Genomic DNA, 25,885 nt, shown 5'->3' with positions numbered 1-25,885 from the left:
TGTGAAAGTAAACACGCGATCAGACAGAGCGCGTTTTAGCAGCTGGGGGCGGCTTTTTTCCCCTACTGTTGTTAAGGCAACCACCGAATCATTAGCTGTCATTAATCTAACCGTTACATTGTAAACTGACAGAAGGCACGCCTCTCCTTTCATCCGATTGGACAATGAGAAAAAACGCCCATGACGTCGGGCGCTTTTCTGCTTTGAGTTGAAGTTTTTTCAACTCGAGGCGCTCGGAGCGTTTCCTCAAAAACGTGAGGCGCACAGAGCGGAAAAAAGCGAGACGCTCTGCAAAGCAAAAGCAGCGTGCAAAAAGCGTCCCTTATTGAAAACAATGACAAAAAAGCCGCCCCCAGCTGCTAAAAAGCGTCCTGTCTGATCGGGCCCTAAACCAGTCCACACTTTCATTCATGTGGAGGGTCGTTTGGTGTTAGAGGTTTCCCGGGTAACAGAGAAGGGACAGCAGGAGAGATACACAAGCAGGCATTTAACAGCTTAGACCACTGAGGCAGTAGATCCGAGAGAGAAACATCTGCAAACTCACTGCCTAGAAGTGCTCATTCTAAGGTCAAACATTAAGTGCTATCGGTTAAATGAGGATATTTTCCCGACCAGAAGAATCTGCTGAACGTGTTGATGTGGTTTTATGTTTGTGGTGCTAATAATGTCAACACAGGAGAAGATATAAAAAGTGCTCCCAAGTTATTGCTTGAGAAATTTCTGGTCTTATTTATAAAATTGTGTGTGTGAAGTGAAATTTGAGGGCTACAGAGCAAAATGTTTTAAAAGATTTCTAAATTTTTGAAAGTGACTCTCCACTCTAGCGATGACATCATCCACTCTAGCCCAGAACATTCCGTGCAATACAAACTTTGTACCTCCCGTGAAGGTTTCGGACTCTTTGAAATTATAACAAAACACAAACTGCAATTTTGTTAAAACTGTGCGAACAATGAAAACGGAACTTCAGGCCAATAACGTCCCAAGTCTTGTGACACGTTAAACCTTTAAATGATTTGTCTCCAATAAAGTATGGTGAAGCTGTATGGCCCCAAAGATGGATGGGTTTGAGCTCTGAGTCATGAGTTTCTAGTTTAGTTCTGGTTTTGTCTTGTATTTCGGTGTTCAGTTTTTATTTCTTGTTTTACCTTGTCACTTTGTCTCCCTGTCATGAGTTCTCATTGTTTAGTTTTGTATTTAGTTTATTCTGTGTTCTTGTCAGTATTTAGTCTTGTTTACTTAAGTATTTCACTTGTGTCTCTTTGGTTAGATCATTTCCTGTTTTACTTTGTCACCTTGTCTCTCATGTTGGTCCACTTCCTGCCTTTGTGTTTCCCGCTTGTTTGATTATGTGCCCTGCCGTGATTGTTTTCACCTGCCCCTTGATTGTCTCACCTGTGTCTGATTAGCCTCACCTCCTAAGTTTAGTTAGTCTTTGTGCTCCCCTGTCTCGTTGCCTGTTCATTGTCGTCTGTCCATGTCCATGCATCCTGTTATTCTTCATCTTGATCTCAGTCTTCCCTGGATTTTTCACCTTCTGATTTATTTTGGATTACTTATCGCCTGTTTTGTTGGACTTTATTTACCATTGGATTTTGTTTTCTTGCCCCCCTTGGATTCCTCATACCAGTAAGCCTATTGTTTTTCCTTGTGCCTTTTTGTTTCAATAAATACTTATTTCAGTCTCCATCTGGGTCCTCAACCTTTTGTTTAAATTTGAAACCTTGACACTCTGATGTTGTTGATATTCCATTTGTTTCTACGGGGAAATTTATTACAGTCTTTTGCAAAACATGTGGGGCAAATCCTGTAGAAAAGTCATCGCAAAGCAATCACAATCAAGCTGCGTGTGTTTTTAGTGTGTGTGACGACCACCATGGGTAACACGTTTTGCAAAAATGTTAGTTTGTTTTTTGGTGATTGTACATGACTGAATATGTACTTTCTACTCAATATCTGGCAATAGATTTTTGATGGACCATCAAGGAAAATACTTATCTGCTATAAGGGCCCCATACGTTAAACAGTATAAACGCTTTAGGGAGTTGCATATTAATTCTAGCGCCACCCTCAGGACAAACTTTAAAGTTTTGCTTCACCAGAAGTACAAAATGTAAGTCGTCACTTTTATCTATACTAAAGTCACAGACCCTGCAGCCTTTTAATGCTGTTTCAATCCGTGAAAAGGACAAATTTGTTGTAATTTAACTGCAAACTTATTCACAGTAACAGCAGCAGACTTCTATTTTGCTAGCCTTTCCTTCATCCTCACAGAAAGCTTCCATTCACAACATGCAGCGGGGTGTTGCTCCACCTGTTCAGGTTGGAAACTGCTTTTTACTTGGTGCTGCAGAAACAAGTCAATACCAGGAGGGAAATCATCGACATTCAAGTAGGTCCTCAAATAAGGAAAATGCAGGATACAAAGCTCACTGACAGCAGGTGCTCCAATTATCTCCCATCTCCCAGATAATGAAGCAATTTGAAGCTTGCCTCTATTTCTATCAGTGCGCTCTTCTCTAATGTCTTTGTGATGATGTTGTAGTCTTTACATCTGCTGCTGTTATCACCTCATTAATCCAGCTGCAGTGAGAGAGTCAGAGAAACGTTGGGTATATTGGTGTCATTATAGTCTGAGAAAAATCACAATGCGCAGGGATACTGCATGAGTGATACATGTTGTTCTTTTAATTATCACCATCTGAAGAGTCCAGACCTGCGACAAAACTGGGCTCATTCTGTGGGAAACACTGATGTTAACTATTAGCCTGCAGATGAATTAGCCGTATGCATAGACTGTACAACTTTAATAACTTAGCGCTTGTTAACCCCTCACTCCTCTCCAGCTCCACCCTCTTGTCCAAATATAGTCACTTCTGGCTCCGAAAAAAGATGTCAACGACCAAAATGCCAAACTTGAAGTTTCAAAACAGATTTAGAATAGTGGAAGTGGAAAGTGGCATGAAAAGAACTGACTCACCACCTCTGACCATGAACTAAATCTGTTTGTGAGTTTGTTCTGCCTTTATTCCCTCTCCATCAAGTGGAAAATTTAAAGGGTGTTGAGTCAAATATTAATGAAGTCCCTGTTGGTGTTACGGTGCAAATTTTGGAGCGCCCCACACCTGTGACATTTCAGCCCTCTACTCAGACCCAGACGGTTAGTTTCACTGAAACACAAGAAAGAGCACACTCTTAAGTGCATAAATCGTATTAGCGTAGATCTGCTGCCTGAGTGTTTGTCTGCTGGTGCAGTCTGGTGTCTGAACTGCTGAGTCAGCCGGGTCGTCCATTTCATTGACCTGTTAACACTCAGCGGGGGCGAGATAAGCATCCGTAGAGCCTCAGGAAACACACGGTGACAGAAATCACTGCTGAGCGTCCAGGACGGTGGCAGATAGATCAACGCACATACAAACAGACGTGTAAATTGTAGGTCCTTCGGTGTGTATTTATGACTTTAATTTGACTCCTGCGTGAGTTTGTTCTAAATATTAATAAAAACGACGTGATGTTGACGTTTGTTAAGTCTTCTCCTCGTGCTGTTAAATTGTCACTGTGGAGTTTTAGAGGCCCAAAGTCTCTTTATGTGAGCTCAGTAGGTTCATATAAAAATTGATCACTCTCAGGTGAGGGGCAGCTGATTATCTTTGGCTTTAATTTTAGACAGGAGCTGTGTCTCAATTCAGGGGCTGCATTTTTAGAATGACGCAGTCTACAAAGGATGAGTCATCCGTAGCCCTCATAGGCCGCTAAGACCGAACTGAAATGAGATGGTCTGGTCTACGGGGGATTCCCCGTTTGCGTCACCCGCTGTTCCCCCTCTTAACCTTGCGTCACCCAACATGGCTCCTGTCTCCTAGCAGCAGGTAGCTAGTGGGTCAAGTAGCTATCATAACTAACGTCACGTAACTTAACCTATTATTTAAAAAAAAAATTTGTTTCAAGGCCCATTTTGCTATTTTCAAACATTTGTATCACTAGCTATACCATTGAGTTGAAACTAAAAACTTTAACATTTAAAAGTGTATTCCTTGGCAGTTTAAAAGTCCACACGCAATGAGTATCGGGGTATGGTGGGCTGCGAAGGATGCACTAGATGGAGCCGTCGTGTCCCGGGAAAAAGGGGACCCATTTATCAGCCGCATCTGGAGGAGCCTTAGAAATTGGACAGCCTTCGACACGCCACTGTGACGCAATCAGCCTTCAAATACGTCCTCTGAAGCAGCAGCCCCTGAATTTGGACATAGCTAATATGTAGATTTTGTTGTGTAGTGTTTGTTTGTAGTAAAATTAACCTTTTTCAGTGGAAAATTGAGTTTTTTTCCACCAACATCTCAGTGTCTATTAAATTCCACATATTTACGTGTAATGAAACAGACCCCTTGGAAAAGACTTGTTGAGGATATTGGTGTTAACAGCCAGTATCGAGACATGCTTAACAGCACTGACATTCTTGGTCAAGTTCAAAACAAAAACATAGGGACCAGGAGATGCTAATGCTGCAATATACCAAGCTAACGCTATTGCTAGCTTGTTGAGTCATGTAAAATATGCTGGTCAACAAACAATTCTGCCCCTCTTCTCTACTCTAATCACCAATAGATGATTCTTCTCATCATCCCTATCTGTTTACGTGTGTGTGTGTGTGTGTGTTTCTCTGCAGCGGGGTCTCTAGCTCTCTGTTCAGACGCTACAGACAAGCTTGGAGAAATAACCACTTTGAAGAACACAATCACAAACAAGGGTACACTGTGTCTAATATGTAAAGTGAATTGGCAGATTTTGAACCTTCATCATGTGGAGTGGCAGCAAAATCAAAAGGGTTAGCAAGCATAAGATGCTAATACGCAAGCTAGCTTGTACACTACGTCCTGTCAGTGTTGCCAGATGTGCGATAACTATCGTATTTGTACGATGTTTAAAGCTACAGTTCGATATTGTTGTATTTTCAGTCTGGCAACACTGCGTCCTGCACTCCAGTGGAACCTGAAATAATTTAAAGTGATGGAGGGACGTAGAAACTAGAGAATACATTTCATTGGATCAGCAGTCAACATTTTTATATGTTTTTCAGGAAATGAGAAACTATAACACATCATAATGAAGTCCTAGGACTTTTTGTTCTTTGTTGGGCTAGATACAGGCATAAATATTGAGTTTTGTTATGACAGTGAAACACTTCAGATAATATATACTGGCGCCTAAGAGCTCTTTTGGATAAAGTATTAGTTTGGAGACCTTGAAACCAGCAGAGTGGAGGCTGTTTTTGCGGCACATGAACGCCTGTGGTTTTGCAGATTGACCTCACCTTGGCCCGCAGCACTGTGCAGTGCAGCTCACTGGAACTCTGCTCGTATCTCAGCTCAAACTCCAGCGTTCCCAGTGCGGCTGAGGAAATAACACAAGAAGAAGAGGAGAGACCAAATTATCATAACCTATTAACAAAACATGATGCACAACACTCGCGTCAGTAGACGGAAAAATATGGCATTGTTGGAAAACCTGTCAGAATAAATTGAAAGCATGCGAGAGAACAGAAGAATATTTCAGGAGCAACAAGCGTTCAGAAGATGGAAATCCAATTTAGTGGAGCTGCACCTGTCACATGAGCGTGAACACGACACATCACATGTCAACACTGAAAATCCTCTTAAAAAAAGAGAGCAAACATGTTCTTTCAACCATAAATACTGCGTGAAAAAGCACAAACATGTTCATACAACAAACGCAAACACACACACACACACACACACCGAGCACAAGCTGGTGTTCTTCCAGTGGTGTTATATAAGAGGATACAGACAGCATATGATTCACAGGGATTAGAACAAACATTTATTTTAGGCATCAGCTCTCAACAAACCACAGCTTATACAACATATTGTGCCTTTGTACTATAAGCTACTGTAAAGTGTTGTGTTGCTTATTAACCTGCGCTGGCAACACAGAGCTGAGGCTGGCTTACTGTTAGCTTTTGATGCACTTCATCAGGCTCGATGAGAATGTTCAAAATATATCAAAGGAATGCAAAGAGACTATGAAAGAGCACAAACAGACACAAAACAAGTAAAAGAAACACGAGATGACATGAAAAACTAACTATAAACGACAAAGGCATGAACAAAAAAAACTACAAAGGGAAGACTCAAAAGAGACATAAAACAACAACAAAAAGGTGTAAAACAACCATAAAAGAAACACAAAATTAAATGCATAACAAGAAGCAAAAAACTACAAAGAGAATATAAACACGCACACAATGACCAGAAAGAAACACCAAACCACCACAAAGAGATAAAAGAAACTACAAAGACACATCGACAAAGAAATCTCAAACGAATACAAAGGGACAGAAAGAGAAGAAAACACCAAACACACACACAAAAAAACTCTAAATGAAACATAAAAGACGCGAATCATAGTGAAAGACTGATCGCGTGAATACAAAGAGACGACTACAATCAGCCAACTGCTAAGAGAAAAAACAACCACAACACTTCAAAGTAACTTGTTTACATTTTACAGAAGAACGGACTCAAACGCTGGCTTAAACAAGTTCATTCAGCTGCTTCTTCTTTAATTCATTATTCATTTGATTTGAGCTTGTTAGTGTTGTGCAAGCTGCTTTGTTCTGCACTAGCTGTAATCTAAATACGACATGAGGGATCTTTACGAAGTGTATTACATTCACTTGAGAAAAAAAAATCTGCCCTGTTTTTCTGAATTAACGAAATCCCACGAAAGATCGATTTTATGAAAGCAAGCATGCCCCGCCTGTTGAGTTTAATCCTGTTTTATTTTGGTTTGGGGTTCAGACACTGAGGGCAGGTCCACACCAGCCTTGTTTAGTCCAACTGAACCGAACCCTGGAGCGTTTGTCCCCACGGTGCGGTTCGTTTAGGTGGTGTGAACACCGGAATAAAACTCTGGTGCGGAACAAACAACCAGACGAGAAAAGACGGGTCTCGGTCTGTTTCCAAGTGAACCACGGTCCGGTTTGATTTTGGTGAGAACGATAACGTAATTAAATGTCATGAGTTCTTATTGTTTAATTTTGTATTTAATATATTGTGTTCTTGTCTTGATTTAGTCTTGTTTAGTTATGTAATTAATTTGTGTTTCATTGTCTAGAGATTTTCTGCATGAGTTCTGCTATCACAGTCCTGAGTTTGGTTTTTAGTGTTTCCTGTTTTATTTTGTAGTTCTTGCCCCATGTATGTTTTGTCTTGTTTTACTTCCTGCCTTTGTGTGTTTTCCCGCCTGTTGGATTATGTGCCCTGCCCTTATTGTTTTCACCTGCTCCCTTGATTGTCTCACCTGTGCCCGATTAGTTTCACCTCCCCAGTGTATTTAGTCTTTGTCTTCCCTTTTCCCTGGGTTAGTTCGTTGTCGTCTGTCCATGTCCATGCATCGTGTTATTTCTCTGGGATCTCAGTGTTCCCTTGGATTACTTATCGCCTGTTTTGTTGGACCTTTTTTTACCATTGGATTTTGTTTGCCTGCCCCCTTGGATTCCTCATACCAGTAAGCCTTTTGTTTCGCCTTCTGCCTTTTGTTTAATTAAAAACTTATTTCAGTCTGCATCTGGGTCCTCGACCATTTGTTTAAACCCTAAACCTGTGACATTAAAGGAGGACCAAATACAGGAAACAAACCATAAAACTGTGCACTGTAGTATGTTTACGGATGCTTACATTTGCAGAGACACGCAGCGAGATGAGTAGAGGACAGACGTTGGGGAGCAATGATGAAATAGAAATATGGGCTGACCAAACAGTTTCACAAACGCTTGTGGAAACGCACAAGAACACAGAGGTGTTGAAACTGTTCAGTGAAAAACTACAGGAGAGTGGAACTGATGGATCTGTGGAACAGTGTCGGTTAAAAGTAAAAAACTCAAAAACATTGAAGTCCGCGATCATGTTGAGTGTGATTGATCAGTGTGCTCTCTCCCACGTGGAAATTCTGACCAATCAGAGAGCAGTTTCCTTTCTGGTAAAAGCTGCCGTGTGAAGACAAACCAAACTCGAGGCAAAATGGAACAATTTGGTCTTTGATTCGGACCAAACAAACAGACTCCAGGTGCGAATTCACTACGCTTTCGTGGATCTTTGCCGTTTTATCGGTAAAATAAATGTGTGTCTGGTGAGCGGAAGGGCCGGTTCGTCAATATCGCGGCTCCACCAGCCAATCTCTACTGCGCAGACTCTGTACTATGTAGAATGCAGAACAAAAGCAAAATAGGCAGTAAGCCAAAAATACCCAGATGTCGAACTGATGTCGAAATCTCTACTGTTTCCCACAATGCAAAGCGCTGGAACGTCACAGCAGCAGTTGAAATGACGGTCAGCAGCAGCATTCCCGCAGAAGGGGGCGCTATAGCCAAAGAAGCGGAGGTTATTGTTTACTTCCGCCTGACGTAGCATACTGCAAAATGAATTTGAAAAGCTCCTCCATACTACATACTACTGCAGTGTGCAGTATAAAGTACGTAGTATACAGTACAGCATTTCGAACACAGCCTTTGGCTCCAAATGCGTACGATGGCAGCACACACTGCGGGGATATTTTGACTCTACTTTTGTTCGAGGGGAGATATAGACGCGTCATCCAGTGCAGATGAGTTCTTTGAGTACGTATGAGCTCTTAGAGGATGAAAATCTGAGACGTCTCCTCTTATTCTAATCTAACATGCAGAGCGAGGAGATAAGCAAACTGTCTCGGAGCTACAGTTTGTGGATAAACATCGTCTCTCTGCTGACTCCACTGCAGCTCTGAACAATTTAAAAAACAGCTCTCGGTGCACTTTCCCGTCAGACGTTTTATGCAGCTTTTGCAAATTTGAATGCTTATGGATCTAATTCCACCCACCTCCAGCAGCCCGGGGCAGAGACGAGCGGCTGCTGTGGCACCGCAGTAAAAACAGACTGCACAAAAAGATGCGCAGTGAAAACGCTCTGCAGTAATGAAATGTGAGCCTGTGAGAGAAACCTCTTCAGGGATCTTTAGAGCACGACGGAGAACTAGGGATGGAAAATTGATTTAAATAGTGTGTTTGTTAAATAGTGTGTTTGATCAAAGCCGGAAGTTTTAGAGACAGACTCCCGTGAGACTTTCATCGTTAAAACAAACAAAATGATCAAGCAGTGACCGCAAAACAAATGTGAAATTAAATACATGTTAATGAGGAAGTAAAACCTCTAATTAGTCTTTTCTGTAGTGCTGATCTGAATCACTGAGGAGCACGGAAACATGTCAAAGACAGAGCAGCTTTGAGTCATCCAGTCATTGATCACAATTTATTCTCCTTCTGTGTCTGCAGCGGTGATAGAGAGCGTGAAGTGAGTGATCTCCTCTCTGTAGGAAGACTCATTATTCTGCTCCCCTTCACCTCACAGAAATCACATCATTCTTCTTCTTCTTCTTCTTCTTTGCTGTAACCCCAAAACGTTCCTCTAAACGCTTAAACATGTTTTAGAAGATTAAACTCGCAGTCAAACGCTTCTCATGTCTGTCGAGATGTGGAAGTATTCTCGCACAAACAAGAGGTTTGTGTGGGTTGAATTATTAATGTTATGTTGACATACACATGAATTATTCATCAGGTGTGTCTCTGAACTGAACTCTGGGGTAAACTGGAGGAGGACTGGACGCTTGTGTGGTGGCCGGTCAGATAAATGAGACTCTTTTTGTGTGTGTGTATTGATCACAGAGGAGCAGCTTTGAAGGGCCCTAGAAACACTGAGGTCAAAGGTCAAAATTACCCCTTTAATCCTTAGAAATCTCCAAAGACAGGTCAGCTAGTGTCTGTATTGGTATTTCTGCTTGTTGTGATGTCATTTCTTATAAAGTATCTTCAAATGTTTCAGGTCACAAAGACGATAAAAAAATAATGCAACATTCGAACATGTTTTCCCATCAAATTTAGCTAGATTAAAACGTGCAACATATCAATTCTACGGAAGCCCAAAGCGGACACGCATCCAAACATTTCCCGTGATAACGACTGATTTCCGGTTGTTTCGAGATCTTGATCTCCCTATGATCCTGTCAGATTTAGTCTAAACCCGTGGTTCTCAACTAGTTCAGTGGGTCACGGATGTGTGATTGAAAAACAAAAAAAGTTGTGGCAAAAAAGTCTATGCTGCGCTTTTATTTTGAAGGACATGGGTGTCCTATGACGTGCGTGCAGTAGTAGTGTAGTTTCCACTCACTGGATAATCCCAGCTACAGATTAACCCTACAGTAGTTGCATTTATGTTGCACTTTTGAAGTTTATTTCTGTTGGAAAAAGGCGGCTAAGAGAAGGATTTGTAGAGAAAATATTTTCCTCTTATGCACTGCCACCTGCTGGTCATTTTGATTGGCTTTTTTACTGTTGTGTTTTTTCATACTGTGATGTTTTGTTCCATCTCAGGTCCAAACTGCACCATTTTTCATTTAATAAATTTGAGTGGTTGAAAGCTTTTAGCAATTTGGGTCAAGATTCTTAATTAAGGAGGCTCTACACACAGCTTAGAGTCTACAATGCACTGGCAGCTCTGTGAGACTGCACTTTGAAACAGCGCTGCTGTTAGCTAAATGCTAACATCAAACTCAAAATAATGTAGCCTAGACTTCAAAGTGAATGTCTGAACTGCAATTCATCACAATCCATAGAATAGTTGTGATATTTTAGTCTGGAGCAATACGGAGGACAGACAATAACATCCATAGCGCTACGCTGCTAGCATGGCTAAAAATGTCTAGTAGTCAGACAAAATTCCCACTGAGATGAAGTGGAGTAAAAGTAGAAGGACTCAAGTGTAGTACAGGAAAGTACTTAGTTAATCAGACCTGCTGTGTGAATCATGCTGAGTCATGCAAACAGTCGTGTCAAGAAGCTAAAGTCTATTTTTCTGAGTGTCTAGAAATAGACAGTAACACAGACAAACAGACACATGCCAACAGCGAGGCTCACTGCAGTCGTCACTGTCGGAGCTGTTCATCTCCACTGACGTGTCCACGCTGCTGGTCAGAGACAGAGACCCGCCCCCGCCCGGCCGCCCGTGTGCCAGCAGGGGAGACAGGAGATTAGCCCCGCCCATCCCGGAGGCCACGGAGCCGGGGCTGAGGGCCAGAGGGGAGGAGGCGGGGTTCGGGGAGACAGGGCCAGGGGAGGTGGGGGACAGACGGGGGAAGTAGGCGGAGATCTGTCGGATGGGTCTGATGGGGCCGGGGCAGACGTCAATGGCCATGTGTTCCTGGATGGAGATGCTGAGCTTCTTTCCTCTCTGCACCGTCATAGAGTCTGAAAGAACCAGAAACACAAGGTTACCTAAAGTTATCAAAGCTTACTTCTGTACGAAGGGAGCACAGAATGTATGTAAGGGGTAATGTGGGCAGGTTGTTATAGCAGAATGGTATGGCCCTCTCTAAACAGACTGACGTCAAATTTACCACACTCCATTCGGCGGAATACAGTTACAGTTAGTCCTTTAGATTGCGTGATTCAAGCTGCATCCCTAGCAACGGTCTGTTGTCGAGAAATAGCAGACCTCGGAATGCCATAATGAACCTATCACAATACAGTATTTAACACAGCTATGTAATAAAAAAAGATGGACGACATGACAGCTCCCTAAAAGTGAAGCCAAAACATCTCTATCGCCCCTGCTGACTGGCTGCAGTATAGGTCATAAAGCCCGCCTCCTCCATGTTAACAGATGGGAGTCAAACTATAAAATCAAAACATGGTTTCTGTCATTATAGTTAGTTATTATCATGCTGATTTATGTCCAAGTGATCATGTTTCTGAGAAGTTTATGTATAATTAGTTGTTTGATGTCTCGTCTTGTCGCTATATTTTCTTGCCCCTTCCCTGGCTGGAGCTTTTGATCATCTCACATGTTCTTCATCAGTAGATAAAGAGAAAAGAAAGAGAGGTTTAGCTCACCTTAGATCAATTCCGTTTAGTTTAACTTAAGTAAAAGCTTTGTTGAGTTTCAGTTTTAGGATGTTAGAACTCCAGTCAAAGCCCGGCCTTAGTCCGTCTCACAGAACCGTCTCACTTCCTGTCTGTGGCTCTCAACTCCAAGCCTGCTTTTCTGGTTCCTTTACTGAAATCTTTAAAAGAACCTTCCAAATATATAGTTTTATGTTTAAGAAGAATTAGTTATTTTAAAAAATTCTGATCACTGTAGTATTTCATCAAGAAACAGAAGGGAACAGTACATTCATTGGGGACTATTTTCAGGAGCGCATTCATCCAAAATTGGTGTTTTAGTGAGTATGTGGTGCAGCAGGTCTGTACGTGGGATTAAGATTTTTTTTGACAATAATGAGAAGAAGAAAAACATACATAATCATCGCACCTCAGGTTATCATATGTGAGTAAACCTGACTCTTCCTCTCTTTCCCACCTCTCTGCAACAGTTGGGAGTCATTATGGGAAAACTGTGCGGCACTGACTCGACCATCAGGTTCCTGGTGTTAATGGGAGCACACAGCCCTGCTTATTTTCATTCCTCCTGACACCAGGACTGACACAATTTATCCCCGGCAGCAGCCCGCGCGGCCTGGCAGCAGGTGTTTAATGAGGAGTGTGTGTGTTTGCGAGCGTCTGACACATGAAAAGAGGAAAGAAATTGATTGTGAGTGAAAAAGATAGAGGCTGAGTGTGCGGGGATCGTGTTGGCGTGTGAGATGGCAGTATGAAGCAGAAGGGAAAGAAACGAATGGGCAGAATAAAAATTCACGAGGCAGTTTGACAGACAGCGAGCTGCGAAGGAACTGTATCACAGAAAAGATATAGGAGCCATATACAGAATCACAGACGGGTGCAAAGACAACTCCCTAACAAGGTCTCCTTATTCCTACACACACGGGAGGAAGTCAAACAGCCTCAGTGGCCTCTAGACAGAACAGTTAAACATCCCTGACACTCTGAGAGGAAACCATTTCACCCTGCAAGGACAAGACAAGTCTGACATCCAGCACGCAGCTCCCCAGAGGAAAAGAACGCTGTCTTTTCTGTCTCACTAGAAGTAATTCATCTTATTTGGATTTTACTGAAATCTGACCCGTTTCTCACAGACCCCGCTACTTTAAAGAGGGGTATTATGCTGTTTCACATTGAAAGACATATATATTAATGTTACAATGTTGAATGTTCAGAACAAACGTGGGTGAAGTTTCAAATCTGTAACTATGTTTTTTCTACACACTGCACTTTGTGATGTCACAAAGTGAAGCCTCAGCAGGCTTCAGAGAGCTGGTTAATCAGAAGAAATCGGGCTTGAAGGGGCGGGGTTTCTTAAGGGGACAGAGCTCGCTTCAGGCAGAGGCTGTATGGGGGACTGCACAGAGCACCAGTGTGAGAAAAAGTTTTTTTAACTGTAAATTATGCTAAGCTACTCCACAGGTATCATTATTTATCAAAATAATCAATCAATTTATGACAAATTATCTTGTCCAGTTTGAGAATAACAGTAAAGACCAAACAGTGTTTAAAGAATACAATCTAAAAAAGGGAATTTGAACGGTGAAGCGAGTGTGGATATGCCTTAAACTTGCATTTGTTCTAACAGCCAGCAGGGGGCGACTCCACTGCTTGCAAAAAAGAAAGAGGGGAATCACTAAGAATGAATTGTGGCCGCTGATAGCACCATTAATTGTGCATCATTTGCCGCTTTCTGCTCCATCTCAAAGTCTGATTCACAAAATGCTCTAATGGTATTCCTGCTCTCTCCAGAGGTACTACTACTCCTTCGCATCGACAGGAGCCAGCTGAGGTGGCTCAGGCATCTGATTAGGATGCCTCCTAGGCACCTCCTTGTGGAGGTATTCTGGGCATGTCCAACAGGGAGGAGACCCCGGAGCAGACCCGGGGCCTGTTGGAGGGATTATACAGTATATCTGGCCTGGGAACGCCTCGGGATCCCCCAGGAGGAGCTGGAAAATGTAGCTAGGGAGAGGGACGTCTGGGCTAACTTTCTAAGCCTGCCGCCTGCGCGACCCGACCCCGGATAAGTGGAGGAAAATGGATGGATGGGTGGTATTCCTGCAGATTGCTCTTGTTTTGCGTCTGATTGTGGTGAGAAGCTGTCTGCACCTCCGCTCTCTGCTGCGCATTAACTGAGTTCCACACTGACTGAGCTAAACTCCATGCAGTTACCACCAACTCTCTGCAGACGGTAATAACTTTAACTGCGCAGCGCTGACTTTGGTGAATTAAATGTTTTTTGCAACAAGGCTCATTTGCATAGAATGGGCCAAATGTCTGAATAATGACTCATTTAAATATCGCAATCAGCACTGGAGCACAGAGACTCTGTCACGTATTGGATTTAACTAGAAGTGAGAGGACCCAGGTGCAGACAACGGATGACTTATTAAAGAAAACAAAAGACAAAAAGCCAATAATCCAACAAAGTGAGAAAACACAAGGAGAATCCACAGGAGTCCACAAACTAAATCTTAACCAAACTCACAGGAGAAAACGCAGGAGACCTGAAGAAGATGTCACAAAAGCTTTCACAACAAAGGATGAAGACAAACTGGCACAGAGACATGGGAAGACAGGGAGAGGCTAATCAGACACGGTGAGACAATCAAGGAGCAGGTGAAAACAATAAGGGCAGGGCACATGATCAAAGAAGCGGGAAAACACACAAAGCCAGGAAGTGGAACATCACAGGGGAGGAAATAACAAAATAAAACAGGAAATGCTCCGAACAATGAAATACAAAAACAACTAGGCGAGGCTAACTCATGACAGACGCTCTTTGCTTTAAAGCGCAGTTTGAGGTGCAGTTAAAGGGCCAGTTCGCCAATTTTCAACCTCAGTCCTATCATGCTATTATGGGGAGCTAATGCCATTATGGTAGGAAGACATGCCATTTGGCTCTGTGCCTTTGGAGGATGCTATCTGCTTCTCCAATGGGAACTGGAAAACCTGGCCAGGGAGCTTGCTAAACTACACTTCCTCACTCTTGGACGTCCGCCTCTGATGTCATGTCTCATTCAAAATCGTCACGTCTGAAATGTAGACTGCAGACCGACGATTTTTTAGACGATCCACCGGTATATTCTCGTTGTATTTTGGATTCTGTCCCGCTCTGAGCCATTGCCTGCAGTGAAAACAGTAGTTTTTCACTCCAGCGTCTCTCGCTGGGCCGTTCGTTTCAGAGGGAGGGGCGCAATGCATGCTGGGTGTTGTAGGAATGTAGAATGGGCAAAACCACGAGCTGTTTGTACGACTTTCTCCACAGCTATGGCTCCAATTTCAAATATTATTGCTTCTATTGATTACAGAGAACACCAGCTTTGACTGACAGCGGCTTTTTCCAGGGGAGAACTTTGCCTGTGCGTTGAGAAATGGGCTTTTTGTCTCAACGGGCAAAAAAGCAGCACAATCCATTTTTAAATTAGCCCCTAATTGTACTGAAGTCTATGAGAAAGCCTTTTCATTCAAGTCAGTATTCCTCACTTATGTTGTCGTTGCACAAATATTTATGTCCTGTGTGTAACCGAAAGTCAGCGTGGACCAAATCATCTTAGCTTTATGTCAAGCAATTTTCCCAGCCTTTAAACAGATCCCTGCAGAGATACATAAGACAGCATGCAACTGTTCTACAAGCTGAGAAGGCTGAACCACGATGCGCATACTGATCTTTGTGTTTATGATGGGCTGCTCCTTTAAGATGCAGTCCTCCCTTGACACCACCACACACTGCACTGCAGTAAGTACACAGTGTTTTATGTGGATGTTTTTACCTGAATGAATCCAGGACAAATGTGAAAAAAAAGAACAGCTTCTTCTCCTCGCCAAGAGAAAAGATAAGAAGATAAGAAATGTAAGAAGCTGCTTCGTGAGTGACAGTCTCAAGCTTTCTTTGCACAGATGCATCACTGAACGAATATAATACATCGTATCCCCAGAGAGAGAAGCGGCTCAGTGTGGTTTCCTGTTTAACTGAAGTGGTTCATCTATGACTGACAGATAAAAGTAACAAGTTGACATGAAAAAAGCACACCATTAAAGTACAGGGACCACAAATGTGTACTTAAGTAAGAGCAATAATTGAGTAACAATTGTTTGGGAAGGCGGATCAAGAACATCAGTGATTAAAGGCCGCGGATGATGATCACATTAATACGGATAAAAACTGAGTGGACGCCTTGTCAGCCAAAATTTTAAACAGCAGGCTCCAATTATCAAATGAGTTGCCTGATTTCCCACCTAAAAACCCACATCTTCATGTTCACTAGTGGGAGACAGCGATCATGAGGGGAGATGACAAATCAAATGTTTAATGAACTGGAGACATTAAACAAGTGGGAGAAACTGATAGTGGGCGGATGTACTTCACAGACTGTTTAAATGAAAAAGAAATCCTCAGTGTGTAAATCCTCCCCGTGTCAGAGCTCTGCAGGGTGCCCATAACGAGGCTGAAGCAGAGCCTTATATCTAAAGTAACAAGTGTGAACAGCGTGAGGGGGTTGATCAAACTGGTTACTCCGTTCGCATGACTTCTACTCACCAGAAGGCGTTATTAAATCCATGCAAAGTTTTAAACCAACAACTCCTCCAAAGTACGCCACAAACTACATCTACAAGTGTTAAATGATTCATATAGAAGTTCTTTTTGTTTGCCCTATTAAGAGAAATGTGCTGTGTTTAGCTTGTTTCTCACCTCAGAGGCTTTTGATGTGCTGTTGTGAGCACTGAAAAAAGAGCTGATTCATGCGTGTTAGTCCTTTAGTACTCCACTAAATACATTATTAGATCTTCAAAGTGTGTCCCATGGAGCAGCCTGTGAGATAACAATGGTTGAATGTATTAAACGGACACGGATGTAGCTAGCTAGGGTTGGGATTTACAGATAGATGGACTAGCAATGCTAGCTTCATTTCTTGGGTATTAAATATATGATGGTCATAGCCTACATGATGTCATCCTAACAAACTGGGGCTAAAGCTAGTAGGTCTCAAGTAAAAAGTCATCAGCTTCACCTGTTACTGAAGACATGGAAACAAATAAACACTCTTATATTTTAGTTAAGAGCTAGCTAGATTCAGTATTGTAAGTATGATCATCAAAAACTATCAGACCTTATTTTATTCCAACATAATTATATTAGCTATAGGCTAGCCTTCACTGTCAGTTATAGCTTCTGTAGGTAGTGGGCTTACCTCTGTAACTGGGTAGGGTGCTCTGTTAACTTTTTACTGTAGCTGTATGTTGCAGCTAGGTAGGTAGATTGGCATGAATTAAGCTCTGTTAGCTTACTAGTACACATGTTAAATACTGTTACAGTATTGGTAGTATTGGTAGGCTAGGTACTAAGGTATTTTAGCTTTTGCTTTTAGTAAGTTTACCAGGTTGGGAAATCTGCTGCAGTAAGAAGTAAGCAAATTTAATACTGTAGGTAGTGAGCTCAGTTAGCTGACTACAGTGGTAACAATAGGTAGGTTAAAAGGTAAGCTAACAGAGCCAAGGCTACAACGTAGTTAACGCTACAACAGTGATAATCTACCGTAGGCTTGTTGAAGGTCTATCTGCTTACAATCGATTACTATTGTATTGGTACGCTCTATTAGCTACGGCGAGCTTCCCACTACTGTAGGTAGCTAGCTAGCAAACTAGCTTGTGGCTTAAAAACTAGCTAGGTAAGCAGGTAGTTAGCTTTGTTAGCCGATGATGGTAGTCAATTAGTGAGCCTTTAATGGTAATGTTAGAAGCAATGACTGTATATAAAGATGGACGACGCATCTTAATCTACTCTCATCTGAAATTGATGCCAAATAGCCCCCCTGATAGGTGCTGCCATCTTCATTCGAGTCAGAGTTGCGTAGTAGAGATCGGTGGGTGGGGCCGCTTTAGCCACTTCCGCTAACCAAAACACACACGTAAATTACCGGAAAAAAAATCCCGCACTCTGGCTTATTTAACAGCAGAACAGCTTCTTGTGTTTTGTTCTGAAGCTAACATTCACAGATATGGAAACTTCAATGACTGTATTGATTGTTTTAGTGTCCTCTCGCCGTTCCTCCTCTACCCTGCTAATCCGGAACAGATCGGCTGCAGGAGCCAGATTGGTCAACAGAGCTGTCAATCATCCTTTTTACAGCATCAAATAACTAATTAAAACTAAACTTGTCAGAACAATTTACAATTGGACGTAAATCAGCATGATAAGAACTAACTATAATGACAGAAAACATGTTTGAGAAAAATGTATTTGGCGTGTATTTATTGCTTGACTCATGTCCAGTCTGTTAACATGGAGGAGGCGGGCTTTATGACCAATACTGCAGCCCGTCAGCAGGGGGCGATAGAGAGGGTTTGGCTTCACTTTAGGGAGCTGTCATGTCATCCATCTTTTTATACAGTCTATGATCAGAAGCTTATATTAGCTTAGTTGCTATGCTCTGAGTTGATTAAACTGTCAGAGATGAGGGAGATATCAAATCATCAGTCACAATTTTGAATAGCTTAGTGATAATGATTCTCTCCCTTCAAATTGACACAATTATGAGTTAACTTTATGAATCCCATAAAATATTTACATATTAAACTTTAGCATATTTTTCATTATTCCCAGATATGGTGTGTGCATGTATTTTGTGGGAGTTCCTGCTGGTTGATGCTCCACTGTAAGGCGGCTGTAGTCATGTTTAATTCAGAAGGAGGCAGCATGTATCAGCGGAAACATTCTCCCACTTAAAAGTGAAATCTGGTGCGTGTCCAGTGAATGATATTCAGTCACAGTGGGATTACGGGTGAGACTCGGCAGTTGAGGGAAAAGCACAGTGAAGTATGCTAATGAAGACACATGAATTGCTTCCCCCCTGCATCCTCACCTCCCATCCCCGCCCTCTCTCCTCTTTATGCTCTTATCTCACCTGCCAGTCACTCCTGCAGGTCTTCATGCGTGTATGTTTCTTGTTTCTACTCTGTGTGTTAAGTAGATATGTCACTGTGTAGATGTTCTCTGCATTAACAGTCACTCTTCTCCTGTCTCCAGTTTAATCAGTTTCACTTTGAATACTGACTGACTGACAGCTCTGAATGATGAAGAAAGAGTGAGGCAATTTGGTTAAAAGCTACCTTGGTACTTTTAACGGATCACAGCCTCATTTATCATGTCAGTTCTTCATAACTCTGCCAAGACGGATACTTTTTGGGTGACTCTGGGTGTCTGTTTGTCCATTTGAGTGTTTTATGGTTTACGGAAAAACGGCTGTATTTTCCTAAAACTTGGTGTAACACGGGCAAAAGAAGGATGTGTGTCATGTCATCCCTGTTGTTAAGTTTGTATTTCATTTATCTTTATGTTAGTTTTTAATTTCCTGTTTTATTTTTCTGATATTTTTCATGTATGTAGCTTTACTTCCTGTTTTTGAGCATTTTCCCGCTTGTGTGATAATGAGCCCCGCACTTATTGTTTTCACCTGTTCCTTGATTGTCTCAACTGGGCCTGATTACCCTCTCCTTCCAAGTGTATTTAGTCTTTAGCTGTGTCCTAATTCGGGAGCTGCAACCTTCAAAGGACGCGAACTACAACGGATGAGTCATTCGTAGCCTGCGTGGACCGCTAAGACCGAACTGAAATGAGACGGTCTGGTCTACGTAGGATTTCCTGTTTGCGTCACCAGCTGTTCCCGCCCTTACCTTTTGCCTCACCCAACGCAGAGCCTGTCGCCTAGCAACAGGTAGCTAGCAGGCTAACAAGCTTCCATAACTAACGTCACGTCACTTAACCTATTATTTTAAACATAATTTGTTTCAAGGCCCAATTCCTTTTTTTCCCCGATAGTTTCAAAACCCAAAATTGTAACATTTAAAGGTCTATTCCTCGGCTGCGTACGAGTCCGCCATCTCGTTTGAATTGTTGTGGGATGCGTTGGGCCACAAAGGATTCACTCGATGGATCTTTCACGGCCAGGGAAAAGGAGGGCACATTTGTCAGCCGCATCTGAAGGAGCCTTCGAATTGGGACAGCACCGTGACGCAATAGGCCTTCAAATACTGCCTTCGAAGGCTGCAGCCCCTGGATTGGGACACAGCAGATGTTAGTTATGTTAGCTAGTTAGCCAGCTAGCTACCTGTTGCTCTGTGACAGGAGCGCCGCTAAGGGCTTTAGTGGTCTACGCAGGCTGTGAACGATGCATCCTCCGTAGGCTGCGTCCTTTGAAGGCCTCTGAATTGAGACATAGCTTTTGTCTTCCTCGGTCTCTGTGCCGGTTTGTTTTTCATCTAACCTTCAACCCTTACTCCTTGTGTGGATGTTTCCCTTCGTGGCTCTACCAATGTTTTCACTGGTTTCGCTGGACCTTGTAGCTTTTTTTGGGATGTTTATTTCTCTCCTGCTCCACAAGGACTTGTAAACCTTTTGTTCTTCTTTTTGTGATAAATTCATCTCATCGTTGTGCTCCTGAGTACTCTCTCTCTCTCTCTCTCTGTCTCTCTCTGTGTTACTACCCAAACGTAACAGTACATTTTGGACCAGGTCTGACTCAAAGACACAAGTTTGGACCAATCAAGATCAAAGCAAAAACAAGTTTTAATTTCTTTGTTTTATTTTGAAAAGTTTGCTCTCCATGCACTATAGTTCTCTTACTTGATGTAAGAGGTGTCAGGCTACCTTGTACTCGGCAACAACAGAGAGTCTCAGCTGCGAGTGATGGAGAGGGAATATCAACACAGGGAGAAAGCACCTGCCGCCCTGGTCAAGTAGATTGATAATACTGGGTTACAAACGGCGCTCTTGAGCAGACCCTAAGTGAGTAAAAAGAAAGGAAATCTGAGCTGTATATCCAAATATACTATATAACCCTTAAGCAAAGCACAGCAGTCCCTTCGGTGTTATATATGGACGTGATCAATATACAAATTCAATTAAATGGTTATCTGCATGAGAAATGAAGCGATAGCGGGTGGTGACTAGTTCTGCTCTTCTAGGTGGTTACTACTGAACTGATCCTCTCAGTATTCACCTACTGCTACACCTGCAGGGTCTGGAGCTTCTCCCAGCATGCACTGGGTTGAGGGAAAACACAGCTTGTTGGTAATCATTAGCTAACATTATTATTTTCCCAATATTTCTTCTGACTATTTAACCCCGAAATGAGAACTGCACCACGCACCATGCTGCCTGTTTAACACTCCCTTCTCTGTCTTATTTAACGGCTAATCAACCACATTTGTTGCAGGAAAGAGAGAAAAAAAAACATAATTTAATTCACTTCTCCTGCCAACATTTTCTGAGTGTCTCCGGGATTTGACAACCTCCAGTAACCGAAACACCACATTATAATTCAAGCCCACCAACAGCTGCATGTAAATCAATACTGTCTCAGCACTGACACAGATCTGGTGGTACTGGTTGTTTTTGAAGGAGTTGCATTCGCAGAGAAAAGGCGAAGAGGTGTCAAAAGCATTTCCTGAAGACAGAGGGGGAGCGAACAGCTCTTCTGCACAGTTATGGCTTCGACAATCGATAGACAAACTCAAACTCCAACCAAACAGACGAGTTAAAATACTGCTGTGGGAGAATGAGAGAAAAGAATCACTTCTCTTCTTTCTAAATCTCCCATCAAGCTTTAATATGACATCTTCAAATGCACTAATATCTATGGGGGAAGGTAAAAAATTAGATTTGCCTAACTGTGCGTTCACACCTAATGCGAAGCGAATATTCGCCTTGCGCTACTCGCGCAAGTTTGACCGCCGGATCAAAACTCGTGTTTAAATAACAGCCGAATATTTGCCCTTCGCTTTCGGAATGGAGAAGAGGAAGCAGGGCTTATCTCCATAGTTACCATTGCCGTCAGGAGAATCTCGATGTTGGTAGGCTTTCGCTACACCACGTGGCGCGAATTCGTCGAGGAAGTTAAAATTTTTAAACTCACGCAAATTTGCGCCTACTTGCGTCATTGCATTGACTTTGTATAGAATCTTGCCGCAGATTCGTGTCTATTCGTTTTCGGTGTGAACGCACAGTAAGGCCTGTCCTTAACGGTAGTTTTGATGTACTTTTTGTGAGAGACTGTACACAACAAAAAATGTACTGTACTGGTCATAGTTACGTCTATAGTTATTGATAGGTCGTACTAATATTGACAGTTAAAGTATACAGTATAAAGTCTGTTTGGGGTGGCTGTTGTAGACAATGGATGGGTAAAACAAAAACCAAGCGGCTTGGATTGCTGGTCCCGTGTAAAACCAAAAGTCAACGTTGACCTCTTACATTACGCACACATACATTCATTTGTATTCTTACCCAAACAATGATCTTTTTCCGAACATAACCAAGAACTTTTGGCTAAAGCTAACCAAATGGAAGCGCTGCCAAAACTTAAATCACATATTATATATGTTTATTGAGTAGGAACATGTAAGTATGAGAATGTGTTGCCTGCTATTGTTAAAGGGGCAAATTTAGCTAACAAATCCGTGGGTCTTACGCCTCGATCCCACAGGATCCGTGTCCCGCGCGTTCCGTCTGCGCCGCGGTTCAACAGACATAGTCTACACTGCAATTTTTCCACAGCGCCGTAACGAAGCTTTGCCGTTGTGGTGCCTTTGCCATTTTATATTGAACCAAGCAACACCGGCATAAACCCGCCACAGTGTGTGTTTTTACACAGCTTTCCAGCAGTGCGGAAGCAAAACACGCACAAGGTGTAAAAATCATTGATTGCTTCACATACACACACATTAGCGGCGTGTCACCTCTGTTACTACCTCCGATGCCAGCTCAGAGATGGAACGACTTTTCCCCACCATTCTGCGTAATAATCCCGCCTTGAACTGGCGGTGTAATAGGGGCTATAACTACTTAGGTCCCATTCTGAAGTTAAAGTACTGATACCATAATGTAAAAATACTCTGATCCTTCTTTGTAAAAGCTACTTTGGTAAAAATGTCCTGGACTCTTCTCTCCAGTAAAAAGTGTCAGTCCTCAGCTTTAACCACGCCCAGCAGTGATGTCACAGTGTGCTGACACACGCTCTAGTACACTTTCAAGTCACAGTAGCACGCTGAGATGTCTCGCTGGCAACACGTTCTTTCACTTTAAGCTGTAATGGAGGACTTTTACAGCCTGATCCTGTGACTTTTACTCAAGATTTGAATATTTCCTTATCTCATATCGGTCAAGCTGAAACTAAAAGGACACAGTAGAAATGTGGGAAAAGTATAGATTGACTTTAAGCTGTGAATTAGCTCAGTCCGCTTGAACGGTCATGAGCAGTGTCCGCTTTTTAAGGTAACAATTTAAAGGTACTACAAGGAAACTGACAAGTAAAACTCCTGCATTCATAATGTAGTTTTATAGCAGAGTAAAAGTTATTTTTTTAATACTCACGGAAAGTTTCAAAAGGAGTCCCCAAACTACCATTAAACTGCATTATTTATCAGCACCAACGTTTGCTTTGTATCTTTTTTTGTTGCTGTACCAAACTTGCACTTAACTTCAGTATTTCCATCATATGATACTTTCTTCTTCTACTCAAATACATCTCAGAAGGAAATATTACACTTTAAACTTCACTCGGTTTATCTGTCAGCTTCAGTTACTTTGAACATAAAGAAACATATGAAATATTCATATGATATGATGGGGAACTTTACTACCCTGCAGTACAACACTTTTCATCATCAATACAGCGATACAGAGATGCTCTCACATCTCCTCATTCATAATAAAAAACTGAACAATTTAATTTTCTATTATAATAAAAACTTTTGAATGAGTATTTTCACTTTAATACTATAATAACATTGCTAACATTTGCTGATAATATTTTTTAATTTCACATTAAATACCACATTTTAACATTTTGAATTCAGCACTTGTAAATGGTGAGTCGACCACTCAAAGCGACATTCACCCTTTCACACATTCATACACTGTTGACAAAGGCTACCTTGCCAAATAACATATTAGCATATCTAGCATAGCATATTAGCATATTAATACACCGATGGCCTTCGGGAGCAATTTGGGGTTCAGCGTCTTGCCTTAGGACACTTCGACATGTAGACTGTAGCAGTCAGGGATCGAACCACCAACCTTCCAATTAAGAGACGACTGACCACCACTGAGCCGCAGCCGCCCCATTGTAGTATTTATTAAGTATGGTACTTGTACTTTACTTCAGTAAGGAATCGTAGTGCTTCGACCACTGGTCGTGATGGTTGTGTTTTGGCAGCTTAAAGGCAGACGATTATAAAGTTGTAGATTATTTAATGTAACAAAATAAATGGTGCTTGTTAAATTACCTTACATTAACTTCATTTATTTGCCATTTTGACACTTTTGTCCAAAGCAACTTGAACAGCGACTATTGTGTTAAAACTTAATAAGACGGACAATTTGTCTTTAATATAAAAGTGCAAACCAATAAAAACAACTGTCTTTTTAAAAACATGTTTTTGATTTAATTTCAAATCTGAAATGTAATTATAAAATTCAGTATCCAGACTGTAGTTGTGTTTGTATAAAATGGAATTAAAACCAATAAAACTCCACTGAATAACAAGTTTAAAATTCTGCAGTAAACGGCAACTGTTCTGTGTGGTCCTGAAAGCAGCCAAATTTGAGGAGACAATTAAAACAGGAGAGATTAAAAAACAAATATTCCTGAGAAGTGAATGAAACACTCAAAAAGCAGTAAAAGCTCCAAAAGACAGCAGAGAGAAAAAGAGTTCTTACCTCTGATTGTGTGAGTGGAGGAGATTCCTACACAAACAAACAAGTGGATGTCAGTGCACGAGGGGTCCGCACTAACAGGTGGAGAGAGAGGCGGCTGAGTGGTCGAGAGAGGAAGAGGGGAGGAAGAGAGAGAGAGAGAGAGAGAGAGAGAGAGCTCCTTGCGATAGATTTGGACTTTTAACTCTTTCTCTCCCTCGCTCTGCCTCCTGGTTTCTGTGAGATTTTCTGTGTGTTTAATATCCTTTGTGCGGAGACTCGCATTCATCTGAAATGTCAACAGCGATGAAGGTCTTCCTTTAATCACCCTACACGTGTATTAGATTAACTCCCCCCCTCTCCCTCCCCCCTCCCTCTCCCCTGCAGATTGCGGGGGGGTGGGGGGGGACTGGAGCAACATAACGTGCCAGCAGCAGCATCTGTCTTTCTTTTCTCTCTCTCTGTATAATTTGTGCTTAATGACGCCTAATGATACATATGTGCATCCAACACACATATACAACCACACATAGATACACACTCCTCCCTCTCAGGAAAGGGTGGAAATGATCTGGACCTCCATCTCTTCTTTTCCCCCCCTCCTTAGCCTCCTCTTCCTCCACTCGTTTGTTCCCCCTCTTCTCCTCCTCGGACACATGGGTGTCCCTGGGGTGCAGGAACCCCTCGTTTAAAAAACCCTCCCTCCTCCTCCTCCTCTTCTTCTCCTCTCTCCATCTCATCCTCCCACACACTCTCTCCTTACCCACCCATGCATGGCGAATGGTCGAGGGAACCCTGAGATGATTTCTTTCATTTTTCATCGATACATCTCCTCTGTCTGAGGTGTAACATGATATAAAACCCCCGCAGGCCGCTTCAGAGGGAAATAGAAGATAACCACTGCGGCTGCTGCTGCTGCTAAACCTGCAGGTTCTTGTGTTGTGAAGCCAGATGGAACAGGGTCTTTTTTTTTTCAGTTTGCACCAGCTGACAGCGGAGCCTGACCAAAGCAAACCAGGCAGGAGGAAAGCCTTGCACCATCTCTGCTGCTGCGAGGAAACGGGGAGTTTATTCAGGGTGAACGAACCACAAGGAGGGGGGCAAAGGCTGCAAACATTTGTTGTTATGAATCAAGTTTGTGAGGGGAAGTTTGAATAATGTAAACATCTACTTTTGTTTAGAGAAGTCGTCATACCAAATTC

General features: G+C 42.2%; 1 protein-coding gene across 1 annotated transcript in view; it reads right to left on the bottom strand.

Moving 5' to 3' along the window:
• doc2a (double C2-like domains, alpha) overlaps positions 1-24,765 on the bottom strand; it is a 55,848-nt gene extending 31,083 nt beyond the window's left edge. Inside the window, exons 1-3 of the mRNA XM_069676168.1 lie at positions 24,708-24,765; positions 10,964-11,293; positions 5,312-5,391 (exon numbers count right to left, since the gene is read on the bottom strand). Coding sequence (XP_069532269.1) covers positions 5,312-5,391; positions 10,964-11,288 — 405 coding nt within the window. The 5' untranslated portion in view covers positions 11,289-11,293; positions 24,708-24,765. The remainder of the gene's footprint in view (positions 1-5,311; positions 5,392-10,963; positions 11,294-24,707) is intronic.
• Positions 24,766-25,885: the final 1,120 nt, after the last annotated feature.

This window comes from Semicossyphus pulcher, unplaced genomic scaffold, assembly GCF_022749685.1.
Source record: "Semicossyphus pulcher isolate SPU_LCO1_2020_fin unplaced genomic scaffold, fSemPul1.0.p SCAF_25, whole genome shotgun sequence".
Classification (NCBI taxonomy): domain Eukaryota; kingdom Metazoa; phylum Chordata; class Actinopteri; order Labriformes; family Labridae; genus Semicossyphus; species Semicossyphus pulcher.
This window is presented reverse-complemented; position numbering and strand designations above follow the sequence as displayed.